The sequence below is a fragment of the Ammospiza caudacuta genome, chromosome 30 (assembly GCF_027887145.1).
Source record: "Ammospiza caudacuta isolate bAmmCau1 chromosome 30, bAmmCau1.pri, whole genome shotgun sequence".
In the NCBI taxonomy this organism is placed as follows: Eukaryota; Metazoa; Chordata; class Aves; order Passeriformes; family Passerellidae; genus Ammospiza; species Ammospiza caudacuta.
The window spans coordinates 3,841,042-3,862,090 of record NC_080622.1 but is presented as its reverse complement, the minus strand read 5'-3'; the positions used below and the strand labels follow the sequence as shown (position 1 = coordinate 3,862,090).

The following is a 21,049-nucleotide window of genomic DNA, read 5'->3' as shown; positions in this document are numbered from 1 at the left end:
TCCAGCTGTGAATTCCCCCAAATCCAGCTGCGAGCTGCCCCAAAACCCGGCTGCAAAACCCCCAAAATTGGGCTGCAAACTCCGCCTAAACCCACCTGCAACACCCCCCCAAAAACCGGGCTGTGGACCCCTCAAAAACCCGGCTGCGACTCCCTCAAAATCAGGCTGTGGACCCCTCAAAATTCGGCTGTGAACCCCCTCAAAACGCTCATGTGAACCTTCCCGAAATCCTCCTGTGAACCCCCCAAAATCCACCTGCGAACCCCCCCAAAATCCACCTGCGAACCCCCCCAAAATCCACCTGCAAACCCCTCCAAAATCCACCTGCGAACCCCCCCAAAATCCACCTGCGAACTCCCCCTCAAATCCACCTGCGAACCCCCTCAAATCCACCTGTGAACCCCCCAAATCCACCTGCAAACCCCCCCAAAATCCGGCTTCGATCCTCCCCAAAATTCGGCTTCGATCCTCCCCAAAATTCGGCTTCGATCCCCCCCAAAATTTGGCTAAAATCCCCCCCAAAATTCGGCTTCGATCCCCCCCAAAATTCGGCTAAAATCCCCCCCCAAATTCGGCTAAAATCGCCCCCAAACCCTCTCAGTGGGGACCCCTCCCCAAATTCCCCCGAGCCCCCAGCGCAGCCTCCTCTTCCTCACTCTTTATTCTCTGCACGGGCCAAAAGCCCCTCGGGGTGGGGACAGTGACAGTGACAGTGACAGTGACAATGACAGAAATGTGGGGAGGGGGCGGTGACAATGACAGAAATGTGGGGAGGGGGCGGTGACAATGACAGGAAGGTGGGGACCCCCGATTTCCTGGGCTGGGGGCTGCAGCGGGACCCGTCCCCCCCCCCGTTTGGGGACACCGGGCGTGTCCCCAACGCCACCACGGGACAGGGAAATGGGGAATCCCATGGAAAATTTGGGGTTCCCATGGAAAATTTGGGGTTCCCATGGAAAATGGGGGTGCTCATGGCAAACGGGGGGGGGGGGGGTCCCACGCCGCCCCCTCCCCTCCCCAGGGCCACCTCCCCTTGGGGACACCGGGCTGTCACCGGGCAGGGAAGGGTCGAGCCCCCCTCGGGAGGGTCCCCGCGGGGTTTGGGGGTCCCGGGGGGGTCCCGGGGGTCCCTCAGGGCCGCGGCTCCCCCCGGCGCTGGCGGGAGCGGCGGAAGCGGCCCTGGATGGCGAGAGCCGCTCGCTCCGTCTCGGGCGCGCTCAGGTCGATGTCGATCTCCTCCTCTTCCTCCTCCTCCTCCTCCTCTTTCTTGGGATCAGCCTTGGCTGCCGGCGAGGGGGGGGGACAGGACGGGGACACGCTTGGGGACAGGCTGGCACTGCCAGGTTCACCCAGGAGACATCCAGGGGGACGGCCTGGCAGCCCCAGATTGGCAGCGGGGACACTCAGGGGGGGACACCCTGCCACCAATCCGGGGGGACAAGGGACAGCCTGGCACCCCAGGGGGGACAACGGACTGCCTGGCACCCCCAGATTCACCCAGGGGACATCCAGAGGGACACCCTGGCACCAACCTTGGGGACAAGGGACAGCCTGGCACCCCCAGATTCACCCAGGGGACATCCAGAGGGACACCCCGGCACCAACCTTGGGGACAAGGGACAGCCTGGCACCTCCAGAGTCACCCAGGGGACACCCTGGCACCAACCTTGGGGACAAGGGACAGCCTGGCACCTCCAGAGTCACCCAGGGGACACCCTGGCACCAACCTTGGGGACAAGGGACAGCCTGGCACCCCCCCGATTGACCAATGGGACACTCAGAGGGACACGCTGCCACCAACCGGGGGACAAGGGACAGCCCGGCACCTCCAGAGTCACCCAGGGGACACCGTGGCACTAATCTTGGGGACAAGGGACAGCCTGGCACCCCTAGATTCACTGTGGGGACACTCAGAGGGACACCCCGCCACCCCCCTGGGGACAAAGGACACAACGGCGCCTCCCAGGGGGACACCCCGACACCTCCGAGGGGACAGGGGATGTCCCCAAATGCACGCAGGTGCCACCTTCCCACAAGGATGGGGAAAATGGAGGGGCCCTGGGGTGTGCGGGGACAGAGGTGACAGCGGTGACAGCGGTGACAGCGGTGACAGCGGTGACAGCGGTGACAGCCAACCCGCGCCCCACCTGTCCTCACCTTGCTGCTGCCCACCGGGGGCCTCCGCCGCGGAGGGGGGGACACGGGGACCGCGCTGCGGAGAGAGGGGACCCGGGGGTGACACAGGGTCCCCCCATTGTCCCCGCATTGTCCCCAGGGTCCCCAGAGCCTCCAGCCCGAGCGAGGCTCACGGTGGCTGCGCTGAGAAGAGAGGAGGGCCCGGGGGGACACGGGAGGTGACACCGGTGGCCCGGGTGTCCCCAAAGTGTCGGCCCCCGTCCCCGGGACGCAGCGTCCTGGCCCCATTGGTGCTCCCCGCCCGGCTCGGTGCTGGAAGCCCCGGGAAAAGGGGCAGAGTCCCGGTTCCGGTGTGTCCCGGTGCCACCCGGTGTGTCCCTGTCCCCCCCGGTGCCCCCGGTCCCCCCCGTTGTCCCCCGGTGTCCCCACCTCGCTCATCCCGCCCGGTGCCGCCGCCGCTCCCAGTGCGGGCCCGGCGCTGCCGCCGCCGCCTTTATAGGGGCGGGGTTTGATTGACAGCCGCGAGCAGCCAATGGGGAGAGGGGGTGGGGATTAAAGGGACACGCCCATGAGGGTGGCTCCTCCCCCCGATCCAGGGGAGGCGGGCACGGGGGGGACATTGGGGACATTGGGGACATTGGGGGGGAGGACTGAGGATATGGGGACACTGGGGACATTGTGGGGACATTGGGGACATTGGGGACATTGGGGGGGAGGACTGAGGATATGGGGACACTGGGGACATTGTGGGGACATTGGGGGGGAGGACTGAGGATATGGGGACACTGGGGACATTGGGGACATTGGGGGGGAGGACTGAGGATATGGGGACACTGGGGACATTGTGGGGACATTGTGGGGGGAGGACTGAGGATATGGGGACACTGGGGACATTGTGGGGACATTGGGGACATTGGGGACATTGGGGGGGAGGACTGAGGATATGGGGACATTGGGGGATGCTGGGGACATTGGGGACATTGGGGACACGGGAGACACCGGGGGGACACTGGGGACATTGCGGGGACATTGGGGACATTTGGGACACGGGAGACACTGGGGGGACACTGGGGACATTGCGGGGACATTGGGGACATTTGGGACACGGGAGACACCTGGGGGACACTGGGGACATTGCGGGGACATTGGGGACATTTGGGACACGGGAGACACTTGGGGGACACTGGGGACATTGCGGGGACATTGGGGACATTTGGGACACGGGAGACACTGGGGGGACACTGGGGACGTTGCGGGGACATTGGGGACGTTTGGGATGTTTGAGATATTGGGGACATGGGGGCACGGCGGTGACGGGAGGACATTGGGGGACACAGGGGGACACGGAGAGACACTGGGGACATTGGGGACATTTGGGGCATGGGGGATACAGGGGGACACGGGGACACTGGGGATATTGAAGGTATTGGCGACATTGGGGACATGGTGGGGGGGACTGAGGACATGGGGACATTGAGAGGGACATTGGGGACACGTGGGACATGGGGAACATTGGGGACATTTGGAGGGGACACGGGGATGTTGGGGAGACACGGGGACATTGAGAGACATTGGGGACATTGGGGACATGAGGACACTGGGGACATGGGTGACATGGGGGACACGGGGGAACACTGGGGACATGGGGGGACACGGGGACCCGGGGACATTGGGGGACAAGGGCGCACAGGGGACACAGAGGGCTTGGGGGGACTCGAGGGGACACGAGGAGGCTTGAGGGGACATGAAGGGGACATGGAGGGGACAGAGGGACACGAAGAGACCCGGGGAACCCGGGGGGGACACGTTGGGACATGGCGGGGACTCAGAGGGCGGGACAAGTGACACGAGGGGACACGGGGGACACAGTGGGGGTGACAGTGCCCCACCCGAGTGCCACCCTCCTGTTGGGGTGGCACCTGGTGACAGGGCACAGCTGCTGTCCCGGGATGGTGACACTGCCAGTCCCCCCGTGGCGTGGTGACAGCGACCTCCCTGTGGGGACAGCGGTGGCAGGACGGCCACCAGTGTGTGCGACACGGGGTGCCACCCTCAGCGCGCTGTGACATCCTGGCTGTCCCCTCCGTGCCCCGCCGTCCCCTCCGTGCTGTCCGTCTGTCTGTCCCCGTGTCCTTGCGTCGCACCCACGCCCTCCTGTCCCCGCTTGTCCCGCCCCAGGTGCCACCCCCGGTGCCACCCCCGGTGCCACCTGTCCCCCCCCGCCCCGCGCTCTGTCCCCGCCTGTCGCAGCCCCAAGTTCAAGGTTCAAACTCCACGCGGCCCTTCCTGGGACCGCCGGTGACACGCGGGGACAGCCGGGGACACCCAGGGACCGGAGGGGACACACAGGGACCGGAGGGGACAGCCGGGACAGGAGGGGACACACAGGGACCGGAGGGGACACACAGAGACCGGAGGGGACAGCCGGGGACAGGAGGGGACACCCAGGGACCGGAGGGGACAGCCGGGACAGGAGGGGACACACAGGGACCGGAGGGGACAGCCGGGGACAGGAGGGGACAGCCGGGACAGGAGGGGACACAGAGGGACGGGAGGGGACATCTGGGGACAGGAGGGGACAGCCGGGACAAGAGGGGACACAGAGGGACCGGAGGGGACAGCCGGGACAGGAGGGGACAGCCGGGACAGGAGGGGACACACAGAGACCGGAGGGGACACAGAGGGACCGGAGGGGACAGCCGGGACCGGAGGGGACACACAGGGACAATCAGGGACACCCAGGGAATGGAGGGGACACTCGGAGACCGCCAGGGACACGCGGGGACCGCCGGGGACACGGAGGGACACGATGTCCCCTCACTGCATGGGGACAATTCCCTGTCACCGACAGCTCCGGGGGACACCGACTCAGGTACCGCCAGCAGGGGGACAGGAGGGGACAGGAGGGGACACTCGGGGACTGGCAGGACACTCGGGGACATGCGGGGACAGGAGGGGACCGGAGAGGACGCACGGGGACAGGAGGGGACACACAGGGAATGCAGGGGACACACGGGGCTGGCGGGACACGCAAGGGACCAACGGGGACATTCAGGGACCAGCAGGGTCACTTTGTCCCTGTTGGGGACGCGCGGGGGCTGGCAGGGACAGGAGGGGACACTTGGGGACAGGAGGGGACACTCAGGGAATGCAGGGGACACACGGGGGCTGGCAGGGACACGAGGGGACACTTGGGGACAGGAGGGGACACTCAGGGAATGCAGGGGACACACGGGGGCTGGCAGGGACACGAGGGGACACTTGGGGACAGGAGGGGACACTCAGGGAATGCAGGGGACACACGGGGGCTGGCAGGGACACGAGGATGGCGAGCGGGTTCACGCAGGTGACACAGCGACACGAGGTGGCCTCGAGGGGACGGGAGCGGCGCCGGCAGCGTGTCACCCCCGCTGTCCCCGTGTCCCCAGGCGTGTCCCTGTCGAGCCCCCCCGGCGCAGCCCAGGACCCCGCTGGGGACACGGAGCCCGAGGGTGACAAAGTGTGCGCCGTGTGCGGGGACAGGGCCAGCGGGTACCACTTCCACGTGATGAGCTGCGAGGGCTGCAAGGGCTTCTTCAGGTGGGGACACCTGGGGACACTGCGGGGACACTGCGGGGACACTGTGGGGACAGCTGGGGACACTGCGGGGACACTGCGGGGATACTGAGGGGATACTGTGGGGACACCTGGGGACACTGCGGGGACACTGAGGGGACACTGAGGGGACAGCCGGGGATACCGCGGGGACAGCTGGGGACACTGCGGGGACACTGTGGTGACATTGAGGGGACACTGTGGGGATACTGCAGGGACAGCTGGGGACACAGCTGGGCACACTGTGGGGACACTGTGGGTACACTGCTGGGACAGCCAGGGACACTGTAGGGACACTGCGGGGACACCGCAGGGACACCATGGGGACACTGAGGGGACACTGCTGGGACAGTTGGGGACACTGCAGGAACAGCTGGGGACACTGCGGGGACACTGTGGGGACACTGTGGGGACAGCCGGGGATACTGTGGGGACACTGAGGGGACACCGCGGGGACAGCCGGGGACTGCTGGGGACACTGTGGGGACACTGTGGGGACACCTGCGGACACTGCAGGGACAGCCAGAGACATTGTGGGGACAGCTGGGGACAGCCAGGGACAGTTGGGGACACTGTGGGGACAGCTGGGGACACCGCAGGGACACTGTGGGGACACTGCTGGGACAGCCAGGGACACTGTGGGGACAGTTGGGGACACTGCGATGACACTGCAAGGACACTGTGGGGACACTTTGGGGACATCCAGGGACAGCTGGGGACACTGCAGGGACAGCTGGGGACACCGAGGGGACACTGTGGGGAAACCTGGGGACACTGTGAGGACACTGTGAGGACACTGTGGGGACAGCTGGGGACAGCTGGGGACACTGTGGGGACACTGTGGGGACACTGTGGGGACAGCTGGGGACAGAGTGGGATAGGATGGGATGGGACATGGGGACAGGACACGATGGGGTGGGACAAGGGGACAGGGCGAGGGGACAAGATGGGATGTGGGGACAGGAAGGGACAGGAGGGACTGGGATGGGATGGGAGGGGGTGGCACGGGACGGTGCCATGGGTGGGGACAGCGTGTGACAAAACGGGACAGCAGCTGGCACCCCGAGCTTGGGACAGCCCTGCCCATGGGGACATGCGGTGGCAGTGGCCGAGTCCCCTTGGTGGCAGTGGCAGTGTCCCCTTGGTGGCAGTGGCAGTGTCCCCTTGGTGGCATTGGCCGTGTCCCCGCAGTGGCAGTGGTCGCGCCCATGTTCCCTTGGTGGCACTGGCAGTGACCCCTTGGTGGCAGTGTCCCTATCCCTTGGTGGCACTGGCCGTGTCCCCTTGGTGGCAGTGGCAGTGTCCCTACCCCTTGGTGGCAGTGCCCATGTCCCTTTGGTGGCAATGGCAGTGACCCCTTGGTGGCAGTGCCCGTGTCCCCCTGGTGGCAGTGTCCCTTTGGTGGCGCTGCCCGTGTCTCCAACCCCTGGTGGCAGTGTCCTTGCAGTGGCAGTGTCCCCCCCCCTTGGTGGCAGTGTCCCCATCCCGAGGTGGCAGTGTCTCCATTCCTGGTGGCAGTGTCCCCCTGGTGGCAGTGTCCGTGTCCCCAGGCCCTGGTGGCAGTGGCCGTGTCCCCCTGGTGGCAGTGTCCCCCTGGTGGCAGTGGCCGTGTCCCCCTGGTGGCCGTGTCCCACTGGTGGCAGTGTCCCCGTGTCCCCCTGGTGGCAGTGTCCCCCTGGTGGCAGTGCCTGTGTCTCCCTGGTGGCAGTGTCCCCCTGGTGGCAGTGGCCTTGTCCCCAGGCCCTGGTGGCAGTGTCCCCGTGTCCCCCTGGTGGCAGTGTCCCCCTGGTGGCAGTGTCCCCCTGGTGGCAGTGCCTGTGTCCCCCTGGTGGCAGTGTCCCCCTGGTGGCAGTGGCCTTGTCCCCAGCCCCTGGTGGCAGTGTCCCCGTGTCCCCCTGGTGGCAGTGTCCCCGTGTCCTCCTGGTGGCAGTGTCCCCGTGTCCCCCTGGTGGCAGTGTCCCCCTGGTGGCAGTGTCCCCGTGTCCCCCTGGTGGCAGTGTCCGTGTCCCCGTGTCCCCGCAGGCGCTCCATCCTCAAGGGTGTCCGTTTCTCGTGTCCCCTGGCGCGGCGCTGTCCTGTCACCAAGGCCAAGCGGCGACAGTGCCAGGCCTGCCGCCTGCAGAAGTGCCTGGACGTGGGCATGAGGAGGGACAGTGAGTGACACGGGGGACACCGCGGGGACACCGGGGGAGAGAGACAAGGGGAATGGCAGAGAGGGAGGACATGGAGGGGACACGGGGGACACTGCGGGACACCGGGGGGACACGGGGCAGGGCAGAGAGGGAGGACATGGAGGGGACACGGGGGACGAGGGACAGGGGACACGGGGCAGCAGCTGCGTGGGATGAAGGGGACCTGGAGGGGACAAGGGGCGGGGTGGGGTGGCAGGGGAGGGGACAGAGGTGGCAGCAGGGGATGTGGCACAGAGAGGACAGCAGGGACCCGCTCGGGTGTCCCCGATCGCTGTCACCTGTGGCTGCGGTGACAGCGGTGACAGCGGTGACGCGGGCCGGGGGTGGCAGTGATCATGTCGGAGGAGGCGCTGCGGCGGCGGCGGGAGCTGCGGGGACAGCGGGGACAGGCCGGGGGACAGCGGCGACACGAGGGACAGCGGGGACACGCGGGGCTGACGGCCGAGCAGCAGGAGCTGATCGCGCTGCTCATCGGCGCCCACCAGCGAACCTTCGACTCCAGCTTCTCGCAGTTCATGCACTGCTGGGTGAGCGGGGACAGCCCTGTCCCCAAGGGGACACCTCTGTCCCCAAATGGGATCCCTTGTCCTCAAACAGGACACCCCTGTCCCCAAACGGGACACCCCTGTCCCCAAACAGGATCCGCTGTCCCCAATGGGACAGTCCTGTCCCCAAACGGGACCCTCTGTCCCCAGTGGGACACCCTGTCCCCAAACGGGACACCCTGTCCTCAAACGGGACCCTCTGTCACCAACGGGACACCCCTGTCCCCAAACAGGATCGCTGTCCCCAGTGGGACACCCTGTCCCCAAACGGGACCCTCTGTCCCCAACGGGACACCCTGTCCCCAAACGGGACCTTCTGTCACCAACGGGACAGCCCTGTCCCCAAACGGGACCCTCTGTCCCCAGTGGGACACCCTGTCCCCAAACGGGACACCCTGTCCTCAACTGGACACTCCTGTCACCAACGGGACAGCCCTGTCCTCAAACGGGACCCTCTGTCCCCAGTGGGACACCCTGTCCCCAAACGGGACACCCTGTCCCCAGTGAGGCACTCCCGTCCCCAAACGGGACCCCGTGTACCCAACGGGACCCTCTGTCCCCAACAGGACACTGCTGTCCCCAAATGGGACCCCCTGTCCTCAAACGGGACCCACTGTCCCCAACAGGACTCCCGTCCCCAAACAGGGCACCCTGTCCCCACATGGGACCCCTGTCCCCAACGGGACCCACTGTTCCCGGCAGGGACACCCCTGTCCCTGTGGTTGTCCCCGCTGTCCCCACAGGGGTCCCAGCCGTGCCCTGCCCGCCCCTGTGGGTGTCCTGGCTGTCCCCACAGATGTCCTGGCTGTCCCCATAAATGTCCTGACTGTCGCCACGATTTCCCACCCGTCCCCAACACCACCCTGCCTGTCCCCACGCGTCCCCAGCGCTGTCCCCTCGCTGTCCCCGCCTGTTCCCTCTCTGTCCCCAGCGCTGTCCCCTCTCTGTCCCCTCGCTGTCCCCGCCTGTCCCCAGCGCTGTCCCCTCGCTGTCCCCGCCTGTCCCCTCTCTGTCCCCGCCTGTCCCCTCTCTGTCCCCTCGCTGTCCCCTCTCTGTCCCCTCGCTGTCCCCGCCTGTCCCCTCTCTGTCCCCTCGCTGTCCCCGCCTGTCCCAGCGCTGTCCCCTCTCTGTCCCCACCGCTGTCCCCTCTCTGTCCCCTCTCTGTCCCCTCGCTGTCCCGCCTGTCCCAGCGCTGTCCCCTCGCTGTCCCCAGCCCGCCGTGCGCCTGCTGGTTCCGAGCCCCCCTGGCGGGGCTGTCGCGGCGGGGGTGTCGCTGTCGCTGTCGCTGTCGCCGCGGGAGGAGGCGCTGCCGGACGTGCTGTCGCTGCTGCCGCAGTTCGCGGACCTGAGCACGTTCATGATCCAGCAGGTGATCAAGTTCGCCAAGGAGATCCCGGCGTTCAGGTGCGCGGGGGACACCGCGGGGTGCCGGCGGTGGCGGGTGCCACCCCGCTGCCGTGTCACCGTGTCACCGTGTCACCGTGTCACCGTGTCACCGTGTCGCCGCCGTGTCCCCTCCGCCGGCAGGAGCTTGCCGCTGGAGGCGCAGATCTCGCTGCTCAAAGGGGCCACGCTGGGCATCTGCCAGATCCGCTTCAACACCGTGTTCAACCCCCGAACCAAGGCCTGGGAGTGCGGGCAGCGCTGCTACACCATCCGCGACGGGGCCCTGGGTACACCTGGGGACACTGGGGACACTGGGGACATTGGGGACAATGGGGACATTGGGGACATTGGGGACATTGGGGACATTGGGGACATTGGGGACATTGGGGACATTAGGGACAATGGGGACACCTGGGGACAATGGGGACATTGGGGACATTGGGGACACCTGGGGACAATGGGGACACCTGGGAGTGCGGGCAGTGCTGCTACACCATCCGTGATGGGGCCCTGGGTACACCTGGGGACACTGGGGACATTGGGGACAATGGGGACATTGGGGACAATGGGAGTGCGGGCAGCGCTGCTACACCATCCACGACAAGGCCCTGGGTACCGCAGGGACACCTTGGGGACACCTGGGGACAGTGGGGACACCTGGCGGCATTGGGGACATTGGGGACATTGGGGACAATGGGGACAATGGGGACATTGGGAGTGCGGGCAGCGCTGCTACACCATCCACGACGGGGCTCTGGGTACCGCAGGGACACCTTGGGGACATTGGGGACAATGGGGACATTGGGGACACCTGGGAGTGTGGGCCGCGCTGCTACACCATCCGTGATGGGGCCCTGGATACTTGGGGACACCTGGGAACACCTGGGGACAGTGGGGACAATGGGGACATTGGGGACATTGGGGACAATGGGGACACCATCCGCGACGGGGCCCTGGGTACCTGGGGACACCTTGGGGACACCTGGGGACAGTGGGGACACCTGGGGGCATTGGGGACAATGGGGACATCCTGGGAGTGCAGCCAGCGCTGCTACACCATCCGTGATGGAGCCCTGGGTACACCTGGGGACACCTTGGGGACACTGGAGGACACCTGGGGACACAAGGGGACAGAGCCTCCAGCTGTGCCAGGGGAGGCTCAGGGGGGAAATTTGGGTAAATTCCTCCTAAAAATGGGAAAAGGCCCTGGAAGAGCTGCCTGGGGCGGTTTGGAGCCACCACCTGGAGGTGTCCCAGGAGGTGGCACTCGGTGACAGAGCAGGGACCAATCCCAAAGCCACTCCCTGCCCTAACTGGGGGATCTGTGCCCTCCCCAGCCGGGATCCAGCAGGTGTCCCTGGAGGTGGCACTTGGTGACAAGGGTGGGGACCCATCCCAAAGCCACACCCCACCCTAACCCAGGGTTTTGTGCCCTCCCCAGCCGGGTTCCAGCAGGTGTCCCTGGAGGTGACACTCGGTGACAAGGGTGGGGACACATCCCAAAGCCACACCCCACCCTAACCCAGGGTTTTGTGCCCTCCCCAGCCGGGTTCCAGCAGGTGTACCAGGAGGTGGCACTCGGTGACAAGGGTGGGGACCCATCCCAAAGCCACTCCCTGCCCTAACCCAGGGTTTTGTGCCCTCCCCAGCCGGGTTCCAGCAGGTGTACCAGGAGGTGACACTCGGTGACAGAGCAGGGACCAATCCCAAAGCCACTCCCTGCCCTAACCCAGGGATTTGTGCCGTCCCCAGCCGGGTTCCAGCAGGTGTCCCAGGAGGTGACACTCGGTGACAAGGGTGGGGACCCATCCCAAAGCCACTCCCTGCCCTAACTGGGGCATTTGTGCCCTCCCCAGCCGGGTTCCAGCAGGTGTCCCAGGAGGTGACACTCGGTGACAAGGGTGGGGACCCATCCCAAAGCCACTCCCCACTCTAACCCGGGCATTTGTCCCCAGCCGGGTTCCAGCAGGTGTCCCTGGAGGTGGCACTCGGTGACAAGGGTGGGGACACATCCCAAAGCCACTCCCTGCCCTAACTGGGGCATTTGTGCCCTCCCCAGCCGGGTTCCAGCAGGTGTCCCTGGAGGTGACAAGGGTGGGGACCCATCCCAAAGCCACTCCCTGCCCTAACTGGGGCGTTTGTCCCCAGCCGGGTTCCAGCAGGTGTACCTGGAGCCGCTGCTCAAGTTCCACGAGAGCCTGCGGCGCCTGCGGCTGCACGAGGCCGAGTACGCGCTGCTCCAGGCCATGCTGCTCTTCTCGCCAGGTAAGCCCCACCTTGGTGGGGACACGGGGACACCCCGATGTCCCCAAAACCCCGCTGAGGTCACCCCGCGTCCCCTCAGACCACGCCGGCATCGCCCAGCGCGAGGCCATCGACCAGTTCCAGGAGAAGGTGGCGCTGACCCTCAAGAGCTACATCGACCACCAGCACCCCCCCGAGGAGGGCAGGTGAGCTTTGGGACGGGGTGGCATTGTCCCCAAGGGGGTGGGGACGGCCACCAGAGCGGGCCGGGTGTCCCCAAGGTTCCTGTACGCCAAGCTGCTGCTGCTGCTGACGGAGCTGCAGACGCTGAAGGTGGAGAACACGCGGCAGATCCTGCACATCCAGGACCTGTCGGCCATGACGCCGCTGCTCTCCGAGATCATCAGCTGAGCGGGGTCCCCCGTGTCACCCTCCTGTCCCCAAGTGTCACCCCCAGCTGCCTCCAGGCACAGAGTAAAGCTCCTTTATTTATCCTGGCTCCCGGGTGTGTCACCGCGGGGAAACTGAGGCACGGCCGCCATGGGGACAATGGGGAGCACCCCCATGGCAGCAGCCACCCCCAGAGAGTGGCACTGGGGACAGTGGGGATCCCCAGCCCCCCATGGCAGCAGCCACCCCCAGGAGGTGGCACTAGGGACAACGGGGACCCCCAGCCACCCCCGTGGCGCTGTCACTCGCTGTCCCCAGCCCGCCGTGTCCCCGCTGTCCCTGTGGCACCTGCACGGCCCGGCCTGGCAGCTCCCTGAGCAGGACAGTGCCACCACACGCTGTCCCCACTTGTGCTGTCCCTGCTGTCCCCTCTGTCCTGTCCCTGGTGTGCTGTCCCTGCTGTCCTCTCCCCACTGTCCCTGCTGTCCCCACTGTCTCGTCCCATCCCCACTGTCCTTGCTATCCTGCTGTGTTGTCCCCACTGTCCTGTCCCTGTTGTCCTGTCCCTGCTGTCCTGTCCCTGCTGTCCTGTCCTTGCTGTCCTCACTGTCCTGTCCCTGTTGTCCCATCCTCACTGTCCCATCCCCACTGTCCCGTCTCCTCTGTCCCCGCTGTCCCATTCCTGTTGTCCTGTCCCCACTGTCCCATCCCTGATATCCCCACTGTGCTGCCCCCACTGTCCTGTCCCTGATGTCCCTTCCTGCTGTCCTGTCCCCACTGTCCTGTCCCTGATGTCCCCCCATCCCTGCTGTGCTGTCCCTGCTATCCCTGCTGTGCTGTCCCTCTGTCCTGTACCTGCTGTCCCCGCTGTCCTGTCCTGTCCCTGTCCCTGCTGTCCTGTCCCCTTTCCCTGCTGTCCCCTCTGTTGTATCCCGTCCCATCCCTGCCATCCCTGTTGTCTTGTCCCTGCTGTGCTGTCCCGTCTGCGCCCTCCCCGTTGTCCTGTCCCTGCTGTCCCCCCTGTGCTGTCCCTGCTGTCCTGTCCCTGCTGTCCCTGCTGTCCCCCCTGTCCTGTCCCTGCTGTCCCTGCTGTCCCCCCTGTCCTGTCCCTGCTGTCCTGCCCCTGCTGTTCCCCCTGTCCTGTCCCTGCTGTCCCCCCTGTCCTGTCCCTGCTGTCCCTGCTATCCTGGCCCTGCTGTCCCCCCTGTCCTGTCCCTGCTGTCCCTGCTGTCCTGTCCCTGCTGTCCCCGCTGTCCTGTCCCTGCTGTGCCTGCTGTCCCTGTCCCCGGGCTCATCCCACGGTGACGGTGAAGCCGCAGTGGAAGCGGCTCCTGCAGTGGTTCAGGAACGCTCCCAGCGCCAGCGTCACCGGCAGCGGCGGCAGCTTCTTCTCCAGGACACCCCCCACGCTCCAGTTGCTGTCCAGGAGCCCTGCGGGGACAGGGGACACCCGAGTGACACCGGCAGGGGGCACGGGGACACCTGAGTGCCAGGTGACAGTGGGGACACCTGAGTGACACCAGCAAGGGACACAGGGACACCCGAGTGACACCGGCAGGGGACAGGGGAGACACCTGAGTGACACTGGCAGGGGGCACGGGGACACCTCAGTGACACCGGCGGGGACATGGGGACACCTCAGTGACACCATCAGGGGACAGTGGGGACACTTGAGTGACACCGGCAGGGGACACTGTGACACCTCAGTGACACCGGCTGGGGACACGGGGATACCCGAGTGACACCAGCAGAGGACAGGGGAGGCACCTCAGTGACACCGGCAGGGGGCACAGGGACACCTGAGTGACACTGGCAGGTGACACAGGGACACCTGAGTGACACCGGCAGGGGGCACAGGGACACCTGAGTGACACTGGCAGGGGACACAGGGACACCTGAGCACCAGGTGACAGTGGGGACACTTGAGTGCCACCAGCTGATGACAGTGGGGACACCTGAGCTGGGGACACCTGAGTGCCACTGGCAGGTGACACAGAGACACCTCAGTGCCACTGTTTGGTGACAGTAGGGACATCTGAGCGCCACTGGCAGGCGACAGAAGGACACCTGAGTGCCACCGTTTGGTGACAGTGGGGACACCTGAGCTGGGGACACCTGAGCACCACCAGCTGGTGACAATGGGGACACCTGAGTACCAGGTGACAGAGAGAACACCTGAGTGCCACCAGCAGGTGACAGCAGGGACACCTGAGCGCCAGGTGACAGTGGGAACACCTGAGCGCCACTGGAAGGTGGCACAGGGACACTGAGTGCCCCTGGCAGGTGCCACTGGTCAGGAGGGGACACTGAGGGGACACGAAGGGGACACGAAGGGGACAGTGCCCACCTCTGAAGACGGCGTTGGCCCCGGGCAGGGTGAGCTGGTAGCCGAAGGTGAAGGTGCTCTCCTGCAAACGCGTGTTGGCCTCCAGCTCCACACCCACCTGCACCTGTGGGGACAGTGGGGACATTGCAGCGGGGACAGCGGGGACAGCGGGGGGGACGGTGGGGACATCTGGGGACACGCACCTGCTCGTTGGCCCGGTGGTAGTAGCTGGCATGGGCGCCCCCGTAGCCCACGTTGAGCGTTGTCACCCAATTCGGGGCTGCAACAGAGACAGACAGCGTCCCCAGGGGTCCCCAAGTGTCCCCAAGTGTCCTCAGGTGTCCCCAAGGCATCCCCAAGTGTCCCCAAGGTGTTCCCAGCTGTCCTCAGATATCCCCAGGGCATCCCCAGCTGTCCCCAGGTGTCCCTGAAGCACACCCAGGAATCTCAAGATGTCCCTGAGATGTCCCCCAGGTGTCCCTGAGATGTCCCCAAGGCATCCCCAGGTGACCCAGCTATCCCCAGGTGTTCCCATCTGTCCCAGCTGTCCTCATCTGTCCACAGCTGTCCCTATCAGTTTCATCTGTCCCCAACTGTCCCCGGTGTCCCCAAGGCATCCCCAGCTATCCCCATCTGTCCCATCTGTCCCCAAGGTGTCCCATCTGTCCCCAGGCATCCCCATCAGTCCCATCTGTCTCTGTGTCCCTGAGGTGTCCCATCTGTCCCCAGGTGTTCCCATCTGTCCCATCTGTCCCCATCAGCCCCTGTGTCCCCATCTATCCCCACCTGTCCCCAGTGTGTCCCCTCTGTCTCCTGCTGTCCCCAGGTGTCCCATCTGTCCCCAGTGTCCCCAATGTGTCCCATCAGTCCCCAGGTGTCCCCAGGTGTCCCCAGGTGTCTCCAATGTGTCCCATCTGTCCCCAGTGTCCCCAATGTGTCCCATCAGTCCCCAGCTGTCCCCAGCTGTCCCCATCAGCCCCTGTGTCCCCATCTTTCCCCACGTGTCCCCAGTGTGTCCCCTCTGTCTCCTGGTGTCCCCAGGTGTCCCATCTGTCCCCAGTGTCCCCAATGTGTCCCATCAGTCCCCAGGTGTCCCCAGGTGTCCCCAGGTGTCCCCAATGTGTCCCATCTGTCCCCAGTGTCCCCAATGTGTCCCATCAGTCCCCAGCTGTCCCCAGCTGTCCCCATCAGCCCCTGTGTCCCCATCTTTCCCCACCTGTCCCCAGTGTGTCCCCTCTGTCTCCTGGTGTCCCCAGGTGTCCCATCTGTCCCCAGTGTCCCCAATGTGTCCCATCAGTCCCCAGGTGTCCCCATCAGCCCCTGTGTCCCCATCTTTCCCCACCTGTCCCCAGTGTGTCCCCTCTGTCTCCTGGTGTCCCCAGGTGTCCCCAATGTGTCCCCAGTGTCCCCAATGTGTCCCATCAGCCCCCAGGTGTCCCCAGGTGTCTCCAGGTGTCCCCAGGTGTCCCCAGGTGTCCGTACCCGAGTATTTCCCGGCCAGGGTGAGGATGGCTCCCTCCTCGCCGGGCCGCCGGTGGTACACGAGCTCCCCGCCCAGCACCAGGCGGGCGGTGACGCTCTGCAGGAAATGTGCCACCACGATCACTGCGGGGACAGCGGGGACAGCCACGCCTCAGACGGGGCCCTGCCAGCGGGCGGGGCTGGGGCGATGTCCCCAGGGCCGGGGCGATGTCCCTGGCGCTGGGGCGATGTCCCCGGGGCTGGGGTGATGTCCCCGGGGCTGGGGTGATGTCCCCGGGGCTGGGGCGATGTCCCCGGGGCTGGGGCGATGTCCCTGGGGCTGGGGCGATGTCCCCGGGGCTGGGGTGATGTCCCCGGGGCTGGGGCGATGTCCCCGGGGCTGGGGCGATGTCCCCGGGGCTGGGGTGATGTCCCCGGGGCTGGGGCGATGTCCCCGGGGCTGGGGCGATGTCCCCGGGGCTGGGGCGATGTCCCCGGGGCCGGGGCGATGTCCCTGGGGCTGGGGCGATGTCCCCGGGGCTGGCTGGGGCAGGGCTGGGGCAGGGTGGCGCCCCTGGGGTGGCGCCAGGCGTGGCCGGGGCTGTGTCCCCAAGGTGGCACCAGGGTGGGGTCAGACAATGCTGGACAGGGCCAGGGCAGCGTCCACAAGGCGGGGCTGGGGCCGGGTGGGGCTGGGTGGGGCTGGGTGGGGCTGGGGCAGTGTCCCCAGGGTGGGGCTGTGTCCCCAGGGTGGGGCAGTGTCCCCAGGGTGGGGCTGTGTCCCCAGGGTGGGGCTGGGTGGTGTCCCCAGGGTGGGGCTGTGTCCCCAGGGTGGGGCTGGGTGGTGTCCCCAGGGTGGGGCTGGGGCTGTGTCCCCAGGGTGGGGCTGTGTCCCCAGGGTGGGGCTGGGGCTGTGTCCCCAGGGTGGGGCTGTGTCCCCAGGGCCAGGCAGGGCTGGGCACAGCCTCAGCAGTGTCCCCAGGGCTGGGCACAGCCTCAGCAGTGTCCCCAGGGCTCTCAGCAGTGTCCCCAGTGTCCCCAGGGCTGGGCACAGTCTCAGCAGTGTCCCCAGTGTCCCCAGGGCTCTCAGCAGTGTCCCCAGGGCCAGGCACAGCCTCAGCAGTGTCCCCAGGGCTCTCAGCCGTGTCCCAGTGTCCCCAGGGCTGGGCACAGTCTCAGCAGTGTCCCCAGGGTCACACAGGGCCGGGCACAGTCTCAGCAGTGTCCCCAGTGTCCCCAGGGCTGGGCACAGTCTCAGCAGTGTCCCCAGTGTCCCCAGTGTCCCCAGTGTCCCCAGAGCTCTCAGCAGTGTCCCCAGGGCTCTCAGCAGTGTCCCCAGTGTCCCCAGGGCTGGGCACAGTCTCAGCAGTGTCCCCAGTGTCCCCAGGGCTGGGCACAGTCTCAGCAGTGTCCCCAGGGTCACACAGGGCTGGGCACAGTCTCAGCAGTGTCCCCAGTGTCCCCAGGGCTCTCAGCAGTGTCCCCAGGGCTCTCAGCAGTGTCCCCAGGGTCCCCAGGGCTGGCACTCACCGGAGCCCCCCAGCAGGTCGGGGTTGCCCAGGGTCAGCGTGGCCGTGCAGTCCTCGCCCCGGTACTCGCCGTCGAACTGCCACGTCACGAACCTGGCCTGGTGCGTCTGGGGACAGGGGACAGGGACGGCGCTGCCGGTGGCACCGGGGGACAGGCAGGGAGGGGCTGGCACGGGTGTGGCACCCCCGGCTCACCTGGAACACGGCCTTGGCACGGAGGTGGTCGCCCAGCAGGTGCAGGGCCTGGGCATTGAGGCTGCCACTGCTGTCCATGTCCCCGAGCAGCATGGGGAACACCTGGGGACAGCACAGGGATGGGGACAGGGGACAGCTGGGGACAGCACAGGCATGGGGACAGGGACAGGGGAACACCTGGGGACAGCACAGGGATGGGGACAGGGGACAGCTGGGCACAGCACAGGCATGGGGACAGGGACAGCTGGGGACAGCACAGGCATGGGGACAGGGACAGGGGAACACCTGGGGACAGCACAGGCATGGGGACAGGGACAGCTGGGGACAGCACAGGCATGGGGACAGGGACAGGGGACACCTGGGGACAGCACAGGCATGGGGACAGGGACAGCTGGGGACAGCACAGGCATGGGGACAGGGACAGGGGACACCTGGGGACAGCACAGGCATGGGGACAGGGACAGGGGACAGGGACACGGGAACAGAGCACAGGGACACAAGACAGCGACAGGGGATGGGGGACAGGGGAACAGGGACACCTGGGGACAGGGACAGGGGATGGGGACACAGGGATAGGGGCCAGAGGATGGGACACACCTGGGGACCGCATGGTGTGGGACAGGGACACCTACAGGGACACCTACAGGGACACCTGGGGACACCTGGGACTATCCAGAGTCACCAATGATGACCTCAGGATCACCCAGGACCACCCGTAACCCCAGGGCCACCAATGTCCCTGAAGCCACCAGTGACCTCAAGACCACCAAGGACCTGAGGGCACCGGCCACCCTGGGGTCACCCACCACCCCAAGGCCACCAAAGACCCCGAGGCCATCAATGACCCCAGGGCCACCGGTGACCCCAAGGCCACCAATGACCTCAAGGCCACTAACCACCCTGAGGTCACCAAAGACCCCACAGGGCCACCGGTGACCCCAAGGCCACCAACAACCCCAGGGTCACCAACCACCCTGGGGCCACCTGGGGTCACAGATGGCCACAATGACCCCCGTGCCAACCCCGCTGCCACCCCCAGGCCGGTGGCACCCGCGCTGTCACCTCGGCGGGCCCCAGCTGGCGGTCCCCCACGAAGGTGGCGTTGAAGCGGTAGCCGGAGGGGCCCAGGGTGCTCATGTGCACCGTGTGTGTCACCTGCGGGGACAGGGACGGTCACAGGGACAGGGACAGCGCGGGGGGCATCCCACAGGTGTCCCCAGGTGTCCCCTGCCCCACCTGGAAGTGGCTGCTCAGGGTCTTGGTGACGATCAGCTTCACCCCCTCCATCTGCGGCGGGAACACCTCTGGGGGGACACGGCTGTCACCCGTGGGGACACGGCTGTCACCCCCCAGGTGACACCCACAGCCCCGTTTTGGGGACAGCCCCCCAGGGGACGCAGCTGCCACCCCCACTGTCCCCATGGCCCCGCTGTCCCCTCCTCACCCCGGTGTCCCCTGACCCCGGGGCTCTCCGGTGTCCCCTCACAGCCCCTCTGTGCCCTCAGCCCCGCTGTCCCCCCGCGCTCCCCCGCCGTCCCCGTCCCCGCACCTTTGCAGAGCCGGTGCAGCTCATCGAAGCTGCCGGGGTTGCCGCGGGGCTGGGCCCGGCGCGGGGCCCGGCCCTCGGCGTTGCCCATGGCCCCTCACGGGCCCCCGCCGGCCGCCGCCATCGCGGGCGGCGCCGCCCGGAGCGCCTTCAGGGGGGGCGCCGCCGCCATCTTGGCTGCGGGCAACGGGAGCGGCCCATTGGCTAAGCGGGGAGGGCGGGGCCGCTCCGGAATGCGACCCCTCCGGCAACCTGGACCCGAGCGGCGATGTTCCGTAGCGGGAGCGTTCCGCGCCACCCTCCTGTCCCGCGCGTGTCCCCAAATCCCTGTGTGTCCCCAAACCCCCGCGTGTCCCCAAATCCCCAAATCCCTGTGTGTCCCCAAACCCCCGCGTGTCCCCAAATCCCCAAATCCCTGTGTGTCCCCAAACCCCCGCGTGTCCCCAAATCCCCAAATCCCTGTGTGTCCCCAAACCCCCGCGTGTCCCCAAATCCCTGTGTGTCCCCAAACCCCCGCGTGTCCCCAAATCCCCAAATCCCTGTGTGTCCCCAAACCCCCGCGTGTCCCCAAATCCCCAAATCCCTGTGTGTCCCCAAACCCCCGCGTGTCTCCAAATCCCCACTGTCCCCAAACCCCTGCGTGTCCCCAAATCTGAACCCCTCCGTGTCCTCTCCCCGTGTCCCCTCTGTCGCCATCACCCCACTGTCCCCTCCCCGCGCCACCCCCCCCCCGTGTCCCCTGCCCTGTCCCCATCCCCGCAGTGACCGGGGGGACTCTGACCTTTGTCACCGGTGCCACCCCCGCCCTTTGCCCCCGTGTCCCCAGCCCGGTGGGGGTCGGTGACACCGCGGCGACAACCTTCGGCCCATGGGGACAGGAGAGGACATCAGGGGACAGGAGGGGACAGCAGGGGACAGCAGGGGACAGAGCCCCCCCGCGATGCCCCTCGGCCCCGCCGTGTTTGCCCGGGGGGGCGGGATCGGGATAAAAACGGGGCCGGGGGAGGGGAGACCCCAAACCTGCGGCGACACCGGAAAGGTGAGGGGACAGCAGGGGACAGGAGGGGACAGGGACAGGGATTGGGATTTGGGGTCAGGATTTGGGGCTGGGATTGGGATTTGGGGTCGGGATTTGGGGCTGGGGTCGGGATTTGGGGCTGGGGTTGGGATTTGGGGTCAGGATTTGGGGCTGGGGTCGGGATTTGTGGCTGGGATTGGGATTTGGGGTCGGGATTTGGGGCTGGGGTTGAGATTTGGGGTCAGGATTTGGGGTTGGGATTGGGATTTGGGGTCAGGATTTGGGGTTGGGATTGGGATTTGGGGTCAGGATTTGGGGCTGGGGTTGGGATTTGGGGTCGGGATTTGGGGCTGGGGTTGGGATTTGGGTCGGGATTTGGGGCTGGGGTTGGGATTTGGGGTCAGGACTTGGGGCTGGGATTGGGATTTGGGGTCGGGATTTGGGGCTGGGGTTGGGATTTGGGGCTGGGATTCGGATTTGGGGTCGG

The 21,049-nt window shown here is 66.7% G+C and overlaps 3 protein-coding genes across 3 annotated transcripts; 1 reads left to right on the top strand and 2 right to left on the bottom strand.

Annotated features, from left to right (window-relative positions):
* Nucleotides 1–648: 648 nt before the first annotated feature.
* PCP4L1 (Purkinje cell protein 4 like 1) lies at nucleotides 649–2,589 on the bottom strand. Its single transcript, XM_058821866.1, has 3 exons — nucleotides 2,566–2,589; nucleotides 2,158–2,212; nucleotides 649–1,283 (listed from the first exon to the last, which is right to left on the bottom strand). The coding sequence occupies exons 1-3, from the start codon at nucleotides 2,572–2,574 to the stop codon at nucleotides 1,132–1,134; spliced, it is 216 nt and encodes a 71-aa protein (XP_058677849.1). The 5' UTR covers nucleotides 2,575–2,589; the 3' UTR covers nucleotides 649–1,131.
* Nucleotides 2,590–4,861: 2,272 nt separating this feature from the next.
* NR1I3 (nuclear receptor subfamily 1 group I member 3) lies at nucleotides 4,862–12,527 on the top strand. The gene is made up of 9 exons (XM_058821812.1): nucleotides 4,862–5,008; nucleotides 5,565–5,715; nucleotides 7,753–7,883; nucleotides 8,253–8,449; nucleotides 9,681–9,871; nucleotides 9,995–10,140; nucleotides 12,002–12,118; nucleotides 12,198–12,303; nucleotides 12,379–12,527. The coding sequence occupies exons 1-9, from the start codon at nucleotides 4,882–4,884 to the stop codon at nucleotides 12,506–12,508; spliced, it is 1,296 nt and encodes a 431-aa protein (XP_058677795.1). The 5' UTR covers nucleotides 4,862–4,881; the 3' UTR covers nucleotides 12,509–12,527.
* Nucleotides 12,528–13,691: 1,164 nt separating this feature from the next.
* Nucleotides 13,692–19,725, bottom strand: TOMM40L (translocase of outer mitochondrial membrane 40 like). Its single transcript, XM_058821818.1, has 9 exons — nucleotides 19,548–19,725; nucleotides 19,235–19,302; nucleotides 19,061–19,153; nucleotides 17,999–18,100; nucleotides 17,805–17,910; nucleotides 16,296–16,418; nucleotides 15,017–15,093; nucleotides 14,835–14,937; nucleotides 13,692–13,918 (listed from the first exon to the last, which is right to left on the bottom strand). The coding sequence occupies exons 1-9, from the start codon at nucleotides 19,633–19,635 to the stop codon at nucleotides 13,779–13,781; spliced, it is 900 nt and encodes a 299-aa protein (XP_058677801.1). The 5' UTR covers nucleotides 19,636–19,725; the 3' UTR covers nucleotides 13,692–13,778.
* Nucleotides 19,726–21,049: the final 1,324 nt, after the last annotated feature.